At 35.9% G+C, this 12,714-nt stretch overlaps 1 protein-coding gene and 1 non-coding gene across 7 annotated transcripts in view; one reads left to right on the top strand and one right to left on the bottom strand.

The window, feature by feature from the left end:
• The window catches only part of LOC124369175 (SRSF protein kinase 1-like), a 108,121-nt gene that overhangs the window by 77,209 nt on the left and 18,198 nt on the right, over window positions 1-12,714 (top strand). For all 6 annotated transcript variants that reach the window (XM_046826980.1, XM_046826979.1, XM_046826974.1 and 3 more), the window contains 2 exons: window positions 3,292-3,379; window positions 10,633-10,827. In XM_046826980.1, coding sequence (XP_046682936.1) covers window positions 3,292-3,379; window positions 10,633-10,827 — 283 coding nt within the window. The remainder of the gene's footprint in view (window positions 1-3,291; window positions 3,380-10,632; window positions 10,828-12,714) is intronic.
• Window positions 4,399-4,469, bottom strand: Trnaa-agc. Its single transcript has one exon. It is a non-coding gene; the product is annotated as a tRNA-Ala (tRNA).

Below are 12,714 nucleotides of genomic sequence, written 5' to 3'. Positions count from 1 at the left end.
GCTGAGTATTAGCGTGATTCTCGGAATCGAGAAAATAAACTCCCTCATTCGCAGTTACCTACGCATTAATCCCACGCTACAATTGAGCACGTAGGAAAACTTGATCGGTTTCCTCTGCACTAATCATTGTCTGCGAGAATTAGAACAGGCTTAATAATATTAACTGTTTGGTCTTTCAGAGGTCCCTACGTTTTGTTTCGTCCTGGACTTACAACCAATCTATAGTTAGCGATATATTACTACAGCTTATCAATATAATATACTGGGACTTGATTCAATATAATCCACGTATTACATTCTAATAAAGACTACTACCCATGCTGTTCTACTCTTTGTAGGTAAAACTCACGTTATATACTTGATAGACGTAATATTTTACGGCACTTTCATCCTTTTCAAGCGGTGCATTAAAAAGCTAAGTCCCGCTAATAAGGAAATGTCGATCAAGGAAACTTGTGCAATGCCGATCAAGGAAACTTCTGCGATGCTTATGAATTTTTATGTTAATGGGCTGCTTAAGATTGTAATGAAGCACTTAAAGTATTGAAATTGTACCACTAATTGTCCTCGGCTAATTGCAGTCTTAGAGAGAGGAGATTTGCCTGTTGAAATCTCAATTCAGCCTAATCACGAGGACATAAGTAGTACGCAATCATTAACAAATCCTCTTGTAAGAACTTGAAAATAACAACCAACAATTAGCCGGTAAACTTTTGTATTCGTATGAATGTATTAATATTCATACATTTGATGTTCATTAAACATTTAAAATATCTTACATATACGGATTGCCACAGATTTATAGGTTTCGTCTTCCAGCTATAGTTAGCCAATAGAATCAAATAGTCAAAATGTCTAAAACATTATCAATTGTAATTAAACTACTATATGGCAATACCAAGACATTGTTAGCTTGAACTATACCTAATTTATGTTAGTAATTGTAACTGTTTATGTTGTCTGTAGTAATAAAAACAAGTTTTGTAATTATTGTTAACAATAATACGTTTTAATTATCAATAAAATATGCCGTACATCTTGAAGGTTAGTCATAAAATCGCCTTTTCACTGACGAACCACATGACTCAAGACTAAGGACATAACCTTTTTTAGATTTTGTTAGTCATTTACTTTATTCCTTAAAATATTCCCATGACTTTTTCACATGCCAGTATGTTTCACGCCGTTCCCGTTGCTTAGAGAAATATGTACGCCGACATATTTTTTTAGATTCTTTTTTTAACTGATGCCATTGGTCGTCATCATTCAGTTATTAAAAAAAATAGTATTCCTACGTTTCGAGATCTATCTGATTTCTTTCTCACGTCGATAACTAAACTAACATATAAATACATTCTAGGTTAGAATAAACAAATCATACCAAAGCATTGTGACACACATATGTATGGAGTCATAACAAACATTTTGTGTGTCAACTATTTGTACGCTAATTCTGAAACATGCATTTGATAAATCTGACGTTAGATGTTATAAACTAAACTAAATTATAGAGGTGACACTCTTCTAGTAATAACCAATCTCTAACGATTGACTAGTGAGCAATAGTAAATGCCGATCGACACGGCAGGAAGAAGATAACGGCAAATCAGGGAACAGCCTGTTTTTAGTTAATTGTAGATGAACTTCTTAGAATTTTGACGCAGCATCTGACTCCCAGTAAATAATCATTTAACCTCGGGTACTAAATTGTGGGTGAAATCTTTGGTTGGCCGTTATTCAGTAACAAAGCATTTCCCAACCTATGTTTATATAAACTTTTTCATTATTTTTTATAGTACAATAAGCTCATAAAGTGCCAGTAACACTACCCGAATCACCCTGTATATTTCCTGTTACAAATTCAATTTATACTGTAAACGTATTTTTTGTAATCCTGTGTGCCATGTATGTATTCGTTTGATTTTTACGATACTTAGTGATGTGTTTTTTAAACGGAGTTCTAATGTTGTACTTTCCACCTACTCTTCTAATTTTCTACGATAGTCTCTCACATGAGGGAATTTTATAAATGCAAATTTATATCTATATTCACTTTCTAACTCAGGGACCGTTATTTTGCTTCGGTTTTACTTGTGTGTAACTAACTGATGTACTCTGACCAAGTCCGATTGTACTACTTTCTTAACTTTCTCTTTTAATCCACGTTTATCTCATCACAAACTCATTGCTCTGTCAAATAAGGAGTAGACAACAGATTCTTTAACAGACTGTAAACGGTATTTAAATAGCTTCCACAGTGTGATTTATTTTGAAATCTCTTATTCTAAAGGACAATTCCTATCTCTTTGTTTTCTCAAGCTCAAAAACGTATCTGAAATAGTACACTTGTTTTCGATTTTTTTAGAATTGCTGTACACAGTATAATATTTATTTGTCAACGCGCATCATTCTAAGTATGATTTCGGGTTTAGATTTATTTTTGTGGTAATCACTGTAAAAACATGTGATTCGTTCATTCACTTGTCCGGTTGTGCACTTACAGAACTCTACAATGAATAAGTGAGAAAACAACGGAAATTGCCTCTGGAGCAGAGAAGGATTTTGCGTAAGAACAAGAAACTCCGTGAGTCGTGGTTCACATGAAATACAGAGTATGAGATTTTAAGAAAGCACTCCATCATGACCGTGATCAGCCTTCTGCGATGCCATGTGAATATAAACCAATATTAAGAGCTATGGTGACAATTATTTATAAAATAAATTATATATATTTTGCAAAGTGTTAGTTAATTTTAAATACTTTTTATTTTATAAATATTTTGCTTATTTGCTTGCTTATTTACGATTTCTAAATATCTTGATTTCTAAACACTTGTACAAATATAGTGGAACGTGAGTGATTCGCCAATATTGAGAAAACTAGTTTGGGTTCATTCATTGAGCAATAAGTGTCTCAGATACTTGTTTTAAAACTCAGCGGTGAGGTAGTACTGAATGGTGTAGTATTCAACTAGAATTTGGAGACATGGTTTTCAAAAAATGCTGAATCGTAACATCAGCACAAACCAGAAAAGCACTACATTTGCACCGTAATTCCAAAACATTTCCGAGACGATTAAATTTCCTTACATAGGGAGCATTTCCATCCATAGGCACCCTATATGGTGTTCAGGTTACCACACGTATTTCATTATAATTATACTACCACGTTTTTGTGTGTTAAAATATTTTATTGTTCTTTGACTGATTTGATGTACTATACAGAGTCAGCAGTCTTATTTGTTTGTGTTTTACTATTATTAATAATAATAATTGTTATTTATGTTGTAGACAAAAAGAATTCGTAGCACTTAAGGTAGTGAAGAGCGCACCGCACTACACGGAGACTGCCCTTGACGAAATTAAACTGCTCAAACGAGTAAGTGTCTACTATAGTATCATACTATTTATAATAGTAAACCTTTGAGTTAGAAATATACTTTCAGCATTCAATTACAAACTATAGTGTCAAGTTAATTCAGACTTATTTCATTTCTCCACATTTTATTAAACTACAAATTATGAGTAGCCTAATGCAATTGAGGTTCAGTTTTTAATGATAATAAGTATAGCATAATAAAACATATTCTGACCTCTCCGCAATTGAGGTTCAGTTTTTAATGATAATAAGTATAGCATAATAAAACATATTCTGACCTCTACAATATTAAGGGATTGTTTAGAGCATGTGAGGTTAAGTGTGAGGTCCTGATGGGGTCGGCGGGGGAGGAGTCAACCCCATTCTGAAGGATGGAGAGGGTATTGAATTCTTAACATTCTTGTTGAAGAAGCTTGAAGGGGGGGCAATAACTTCTCAATGCCCCCACTCCATTGTGAACCTGACACATATAAGTGGAGGATCAAATTTTATCAGCGATTCAGAAGGTCACTTTATATAGAAAAATTCCTAATTGATTATCGGATTGTAAACGTTTTATTGTTAGACGTGTTTATTCATAATATACTAAATTTAAATTTTATAATAAACTAACAAAATCAAGATTTTTTATTGCGTAACAACTATTTTAATTTAAACAATTTGAAATACTCTCCTATATTTATACTTATCTTATTTTAAATACAAGTATTTTATAAAGTGACTCATTATCATGCAAGTTCCATGTGTAATGCAGATTAAAACACATTAATAAAATCCAGAACTTTATGAATATTTGTAGACAAAATTTTGTTTATCGATTAAGATAAATAAAGGTAATAATATGTTTTTGTAATTTCGAATGGAAATGTCTCATTGCACTCTCAAATACGTTTCATGTTATTTAATATAAGTATATATATATATATATATATATATATATATATATATATATATATATACTTTTTATAAATGGCAATAGCCTTATTTAATTTCAATAAACATTGAATCTCAAAAAGTACTTGCTCCGCCGGGACTCGAACCCGGATCTCTCACTTGCTGGGTGAATGTGCTACCATTACACCACAGAGCCCTTACCTTTTACGATTCAATTATTTTGTACTTGGCCGTATCTGTCACATATGCGTTTAAATAACTTTGCGTTTATGCGCCCCTAACTTTGCCTGCATATATAAAGAATTTTTAATTTCATTTAAATAACCAAACTAACATATGATCGGAAGACCAAATACCTGTCAAATGACTTTTATTTACATTAAATTTGTATAAATGGCAATAGCTTTATTTAAGTTAAATAAACATTGAATCGCAAAAAGTACTTGCTCCGCCGGGACTATATATATATATATCTCCTTATATATACACATATATATGTGAAATAATTGTAATATATGCTTCATTTACTGGTTGGCGGTACGTGTTAATTTTATACGGTACGTAAACTATGTACCAGCACCAAATTCAAAATAATAATTCAAATGGCAGCTATCAGATAGATAGTCATATAAAAGGGTTTTCTTTTGTAAAACAGTTTTCAAAATCCCCAAAAATAACTATTACTTCTTACTTTTCTCAAAATTCCTGTCAACCGGAATTGTTATATTTTTTTAGCAATTCGTTTAATGTTTTGACTTTATACAAATTCGTTATTTTTATTTATTTATCTTAATTTATCTCTTCTATAAACTCCATTTGTATGGAAGTAAAATTTAAAGAACATTTTTCTTTATTAATGATGGGATAATTAGTTATTGTTTGCTCTACATGTATTATTATACAGGGTGGCGGATATGTTCCCCCAGAAGAGAAATCTAAAGGCGTTATAGCTCAATTGAATAAAACACTCTTAGGCAATAATACAAATTTATTATATGAAATTACTAACGTATTTACATACAATGTTATAGCAGTTGTTCGAAATGTCCGCCTTGATTTTATATACACTTCATACAACTGAGAACAGAATTACAAAAATTGTATCAATAAAGGTTTTATCGTTATTAACAAATTCAAATGCATTACTAATTAGGTTTTTGTTCATCAATATTTTGCGGTTTTGAAGCATACACAGTCTCCTTTATAATACCCCGCAGTGAAAAATCACATGGGGTCAGGTCTGGCGAGCGCGCAGGTTAATCGATTGTAGAACGGCGACCAATTCATTCATTAAATGTGTTATTTAAAAAATCTCGAACTTGAATACCGAAATGTGCTGGGGCACCATCTTGTTACCAGATGAGCGAATGAATATTGAAAACAGGATTTTTCTGAGCTCGGGAACTACTACTTCTTGCAGCAACCGTAAGTAACTTTCTGAGTTAACATTTCCTTGAAGAAAATAAGGACCAATCAGTGCAGTACTCGAAATACCTCCCCATACCATAACACTAGGCACATGAGTTCTGCTTGGATTACGTTTTAAGGATTTACAACCGATCTGTACCCGCAGTTATGCCGATTAACGCGTCCATTTAGTTACAAACATGCCTCAAAATTGATGTTAAGATTTTTGGATTAGCCTCTGAACGGATAATTATTGTTTCACAGAATTCCAATCGCCTATCGGAATCATCCTCGTGAAGCGCTTGGAGTAAAGATAGACGATATGGCTTAAATTTTAATTGCTTTAACATTCTTTGTACGCTTCTTCTTGATATTTCTAGTTCATAAAATGAATAAACCCATGTAACATTGTTTATAGTACCGTACAAATTTATTTATTTAAAAGATTATTCAAAAATTGTAATTTTCTGTTATAATCTAGAAAATTAATTTTTATAATCATAATTGTGTATCAAATTCAGTTTTTCTATCCCTATACTACAACTTTTTTTTTTTTTTTTTTTTTTTTTTTTTTTGAGGGAGAGGCAGGAAAAATGCAATTACGCACACAGGTGGCCAGCCTGTAGTGTGGGACTCCCCTAAAAACGGGTTTACCCACTAAAAAACCTCCTCTACTCTTTAGGATTCTAACCTGGGATTGTTTATCACATTACTTCAGGCTAGGCCTAAATTTGGCTTAAGCCCGTGGGGCTCGCTCCTTATCCAGCCGCTCGGTCAAGGGATCTGGGCCACTTCGCGGTCCAGATCGGGTCTCTTTTCCAGGAGGATGCCCCGGACGAACTGTGACAAACAATCCCAGTTCCCCTCATCCTCCATTATCTTTTCGCAGACCGTATCCACCGAAAAAACCCCGAGTTTTCTTGTGGCCTCCAGGCGGGGCCTTTCCCAACGCGGACAGCTGAAGAAGGTGTGTTCCGCGTCGTCGGGAACGCCCGGGCAGTAGATGCAATCCGGTGAATCGGTCTTGCCCATCCGGTTCAGGTACGACTTGAAATAGCCGTGACCTGTCAGGAACTGCGTGAGGTAGTAATCCACCTCGCCATGCCGCCTTTCGACCCATGGTTGAACCTGCTCGATGAGTCGCGCAGTCCATCGTCCTCGGGTTTCGTGCTCCCAGCTGTGTTGCCACTGCTGGAAGGTTCGGGCACGCTCTTCGGATCTTGCTGCGTCCTTGCCGATCTCGCCTTGTCTCTGATAAATCGCCTTCCTCTCCCCTGCCAAGAGCTTGACAGGGATGACTCCGGCAACCACCAGGACGGCAGGCTCGGATACTGTCCGATAGGCGGAACACACCCGGAGCGCAGCTTGACGCTGAACCCGGGCGAGTCGCAACCTATAACATTCCTTGGTAAGAGCGTCTGCCCACACCTCTGCCCCATAAAGGAGTACGGACTGGACTGCGGACATCAATAACCGTCTTTTGCTGGACCGAGGACCCCCAACATTGGCCATCAGCTTACTAAGATAAGAGACCACCTTAGCAGCCTTGTCCGCCGAACGGAAGATCTGGTCTCTCCAGCTAAACTTATTGTCCACCATGACTCCGAGGTACTTGGCGGCACGCGTTGACTGGACCACTTCCCTTCCCACTCGCAGCGGGACGACGGTGTCAATTCTTTTCTTTGTGAGAATCACGATCTCCGTCTTGCTCAGAGCAAGCGAAAGACCGTGATCGGACATCCAGGCGTTGACCACTCGCATGACCTGGTTCAACTTTAGCTGGGCCAGCTCAACGTTGCGTGCGGCGATGAGAGCCGCAACGTCATCGGCGTACCCAACCAAGACGGTTTCCTCTGGCATCTCGGATCTCAGGAGGCTGTCATAAGCGATATTCCAGAGATCCGGGCCGAGTATTGAACCCTGCGCGGCACCAGAGGTGACTTCCACCGTCCGCGCTCCGTCTCGAGTGTCATATATCAGACGCCTAGAACGGAGGTAGTCCTCGATGAGCCGCAACAGATACGTTGGAATTCGGAAGGTGTCACGAAGTGCATCCAAAATATCGACCCATCTCGCCGAGTTGAAGGCATTCTTGACATCAAGCGTAACAAGAAGCACTACTCGGCGGGAGAAATGGTTGTGGCTCTCGGCTCTTTCAACTGCTTTATGTACTTCCGTAATCGCGTCGATTGTTGATCGTCCCTTTCTGAAACCGTACTGACGAGGGCATAGGTCCCCGACAGCTACCACGGCAGAAATCAGGCGGGAACGGATTAATTTTTCAAAAAGTTTTCCAGCCGTGTCCAGCATGCAGAGAGGTCTGTAGTACGACGGCAGCTCTGGATCACCTTTTCCCTTGCTAATAAGCACCAGCCTGGCGGTTTTCCAGGGAGATGGAAACACTCCTTCAACCAAGCAGGCATTGTACATTCTCAGCAACAACCCGGGATTGATGGTGAAAATCTTCTTCAGAGCCTCGCTGGGAATCCCGTCCGGGCCGGGAGCCTTGTTGCTTTTCAGGGTGAGAACGGAGGTTTCCAACTCCTCAATAGTAAAAAGCGGAACGCTCTCCACCCGTTCGAAGTCAACTAGTGGTCGCTGTGGATGTACAGGGAACAGGGCAGTGACGATCCTCTCCATGGTGGCGCCCTCCATGATGGAGGGTGGAGAGCGGGCGCCGAGTTTCTGGGTCACAACTTTGTAACCCAAACCCCAAGGATCGGAATCGACGTCGTCCCGAAGTTTCCTCCAGCTATTCGCCTTGCTCCTGTTGATAGCTCGGCGGAGAGACTTTCTCGCAGTTTTGTAGACATCCGACTTACGAACTCTATCTGCAGGAATTCTCGCTCTAGTGGCGGCACGTTTTGCTCTAAGGCATGTTCTTCTGAGCTCCGCAATCTCTTCAGTCCACCAGTAGACGGGTTGCTTGCCACGGCGGAGTTTCTTTCGCGGCATAGACCGGTCACAGGCCGAGACAAAAAGTTCCATCGTGGATGTTACTAAAGCCTCGGCGCCAGCCTCACCAGGATTCGCCTGCGCTCCCCGAGATATAACCTCGGTGAACTTGACCACGTCCAGTTTATTGGTGTTCCATCGGCGTGGCCCATCCCGGGATGCGGAAACTCTACGGTTTAAATCATGCAGATCAAAAACAATGTACTGGTGGTCACTACCCGTGTAATCCTCTACCACCCTCCAGCCAGAGATCCTCGAAAGAAGAGACTCAGACGCGAAGGTTACGTCAGGAATCGTGCCTCTCTGCCCGGGGCGCCTGAAAGTAGGCGTGTCGCCCTGGTTGAGGACGACGAGCCCGGCCCTGCTCCGCAATCTCTTCAATCTCTTCAATCCCTATACTACAACTGTGTAATTCGATTATTTAATTATGTTGATTTATAATATTATATGTATATCCGAGTTCCAGTCCCGGCGGAGCATTCAATTATTTTGTTTTTGGCCGTTTCTACCACACATGTTTCAATGATGAAACCAACATGCAATTGTAAGACTAAATACCTATCAAACTACTTTCAGTACTCATAAAATTTGCATACGTACTTTTAATTAATCAATCTTTATTTAAATTAAATTATGTAGTTGTTAGTAGGCTACTCATAATCATATAACATTTTCTGCATGTTAATCAACATTACGGCTTTTGAAAAATACACTGTTTTTTATTTATTTTTACAACCTATACTATAGGACTTATTGTTATTTTAAAGACCGATATTTAATTTATAGTTAGCGATGAACCTCTTTATGTTTAGATCTGATATGTTCGTCAAAATAAAGTATGATAACAGCGTTCATATTTGTGATTAAAGTTTACTGTAGGACCCTAATATAGGTTTGATTGTTAGAGTGAGCTGGAGTTGAAATTATAATTCCGCGAACCGAAGTGCGTGCGAGCAGAGACCTGCAATAATTGTCTGTGTCAAAGTTGTCATTCCACTAATAATTTAATTTACTCTCATTAGATTTTAATTTGATTTTGTGATTACAATCATTATGACCAACATATTAAATTACTTCACATAAAATTGTTTTAAAATAAAGTAAGCCATATTATTGTCATGTCTTGAATGGTTTACTTTAGCGCATTGCTTATTAGGGATCACACATGAAACCGAATATACTTCCGAAAATATACTTTCGCAAGGTATTTTGCTCTCATCCTGCCCCAAAAATACTCCCTATAAAAATTAAGTTTAAATTCAATTATACTCCCAGACCTTAAACTTTTCTTCTACTTCTTAAACTTCTATAGACAGATAACGATTTAAACTTTCTGAAATAGTAATGCAACTGAAAAAATAGTTTTTATGATTGTAGTATTTTTAGTTTCTGAACAGTGATGGTTCAGAAGTAATCTTTAAGCCAGGTTAAGTGTCAGAGACTGTCCTAACTGGTAAAATAAGACATTCTTTACCATAACAATAATGTGGATTTTTCTAGTTATCAGTGCGAGAGACGGCAGCTCCTTTGGCAGTAATAGAAAAAAATCTGGAAAATAAAAACTCATCTGCATACATGTATTCTATGGGGAAAAGTTGGAGTTCCATGAAATTCAATTAATATTTAAACACTTAGCCCACTGTTGTTAGACAACATTTACTGTTCTTGACAATATCAGTACATACACATACGGCATTCATAAATGATATCTGCTAGTAGTACAAATTCCTAATGGGATGGTATAAGAAATTAAAGCTCCCACAAGTATCATATCCTCTCGCTATAGTTGGGATTCCAGATGTCGAGGCAACGTTTGTGTGCTTATTTGGTCACCCTTTCCTAAATGGGCTTCAGGCCTTTTCATTTAATCATTAATATATATACTATAATTATGTACTGAGACTATTTTCGTTTTTGGAAACAAAGGTTTCACAGTATATGTTTTGTCTGTACTTCATATGATACCATTTGGTTATGTCCTACTGTAATGTGACCAGGTACGAGAGGCTGATATGAATGACCCGAACAGAAAACGAGTAGTGAGACTTTTGAACGACTTCAAGATGACGGGTCAAAATGGAACACACGTGTGTATGGTATTTGAGGTACTTGGACACAACTTACTGAAACTGATTATCCGCAGTAACTACCAGGGTATTCCTCTCGAAAACGTCAAGATTATTGTAAAGCAGGTAAGCCTTTACTATTACTTATCATCAATTGTTAGGCTATTGCACTATTAATAGTTGGACAAAATTCCTGAACAAACAATACAACTCAAAATTGTTATAAGAGTGTTTAGTAATAAAATGTTTTTATTTTCTAACGTGATCTCTTCATTTTTCCATTCACTGATAGATAAATGATGCCGTTAAATAATATATAGTGGTTCTAAGAAGATAATATATTGTCACTCCTAGTCCATTCTCAGAGCAATTCAAAAATAAAATAAAAATACTGTGTAAAATACTATGAACAGATATATAAAATTGTATAGTAAATCTACCTATGACTTTTTAAGATCCATAAAACAATTAATGAAAATCTATGTATAATGTACTAAAAAATAATATTAAGAATCAAACAGTAAAGGTTTCAGAACCAAAAATTTATAAAAGTATTGTTTAAAGATTTATAGAAAATTAATATCATCTTCATTTTTTCTTAAAATGAAAGAATGTATAACAAAATTTATAGTCAATTTTGAAATTATCAAAAAATTATTCAAATCAACAAAATTCTGTCAAATAGCTTACCAATCTTGAAATATTTATCAATATTGTATAAACAAACAATACGTAAGTAAGAAATTATTTTATTAAATAATTAAATTCGTTCTATATAAATGATGCAAGATCTGTATATGTGTGTAATTCTTATGCTTAAAAGCCTTATAGAAAAAAAAACATTATAATGAATTTAATAAACTTCCAAAACTTGTTAATTCATCGTTATCTGCCTTAAATGAAAAATGATTCTTTCATTGTTTTAAATCATCAAATGACTGTAGCACATAAATTGTAGGAGGCATATATAAATTTTATGAGAAATATATTGTAAGCATATTAAAAAAAAACAAACAGCAATCATACATTTTTACCAATTATTTTTTAAGTTTTATACTCAATATCATGCCTTTCATTATAGGGTGTTGTATAGTAAGGACTTTCAAAGAATCAAATTTATCACACCTTATAAACTACTTAAGACTCTTTGTAAATATTAAGATTCAACAAAACAACAAAATCAACAAAATTCACTAACAATCACAAACACATCTTACTTTTCGATTATGGTGAAATATTAAAATCCGATTGGTATATATTATATTCCATGCATACACGTATCCAGGGGGGGTTTTGAGGGTTGTAACCCTCCTTCCATTGATAAAAAATATCTGAGGTAAATTTTAACTTGTGTAAAACTGAAATTATATGCTTAGTCCAACCATGCTCATAGTTCGGTTTCGTTTTAATATTTTATCTGTAAAAGCTGATAGATAGTAGTAACGAAAAAATAAAAGAACAAGTACCTTAAGTTTGCCGATTGTACTATTCTCTGTTACTGTTACAATTCTTGGTATGTTCCTACCAAAACTATCTACTATGGTAGACAATTTTACCACAAATCTAAGAATAAGATATATAGAAAATTAGAAGTTTATAAAAACGTGTTGACGAACCTATAGAAATAAAATTACTGCTGATATGCTAAAGTTATGCAATGGTATGTTTAATTGATGTTATAATAACATATTTTAATAATAAAATGTTCAAAAAACCTGTATGTACACAACCAAAGTAAGGAAATAGCATGGTTTCTTAATAATATTTGACTTGAGATTCGTATTGCTTAAACTTTTTTATTCTACACAAGAGAACATTATGATTTTTTTTAATATAAAGTACAAGAATACAATAATTAAATAATAATAGTAACCACTTTATTAGCCATTAATGCTAAGCTCATATTCAAATAATCTCTAGAATTTCATGCAATATTGTAAATACTTATCAGACTTCAAGTTGTTATTATTCCAAGACACAGAGTAAAATTATTTTGGACCAAAGTAGAAAAAT

This window comes from Homalodisca vitripennis, chromosome X (genome assembly GCF_021130785.1).
Source record: "Homalodisca vitripennis isolate AUS2020 chromosome X, UT_GWSS_2.1, whole genome shotgun sequence".
NCBI lineage: Eukaryota > Metazoa > Arthropoda > Insecta > Hemiptera > Cicadellidae > Homalodisca > Homalodisca vitripennis.
The sequence above is the reverse complement of the archived record's forward strand: the minus strand, read 5'-3'. Positions and strand labels throughout refer to the sequence as shown.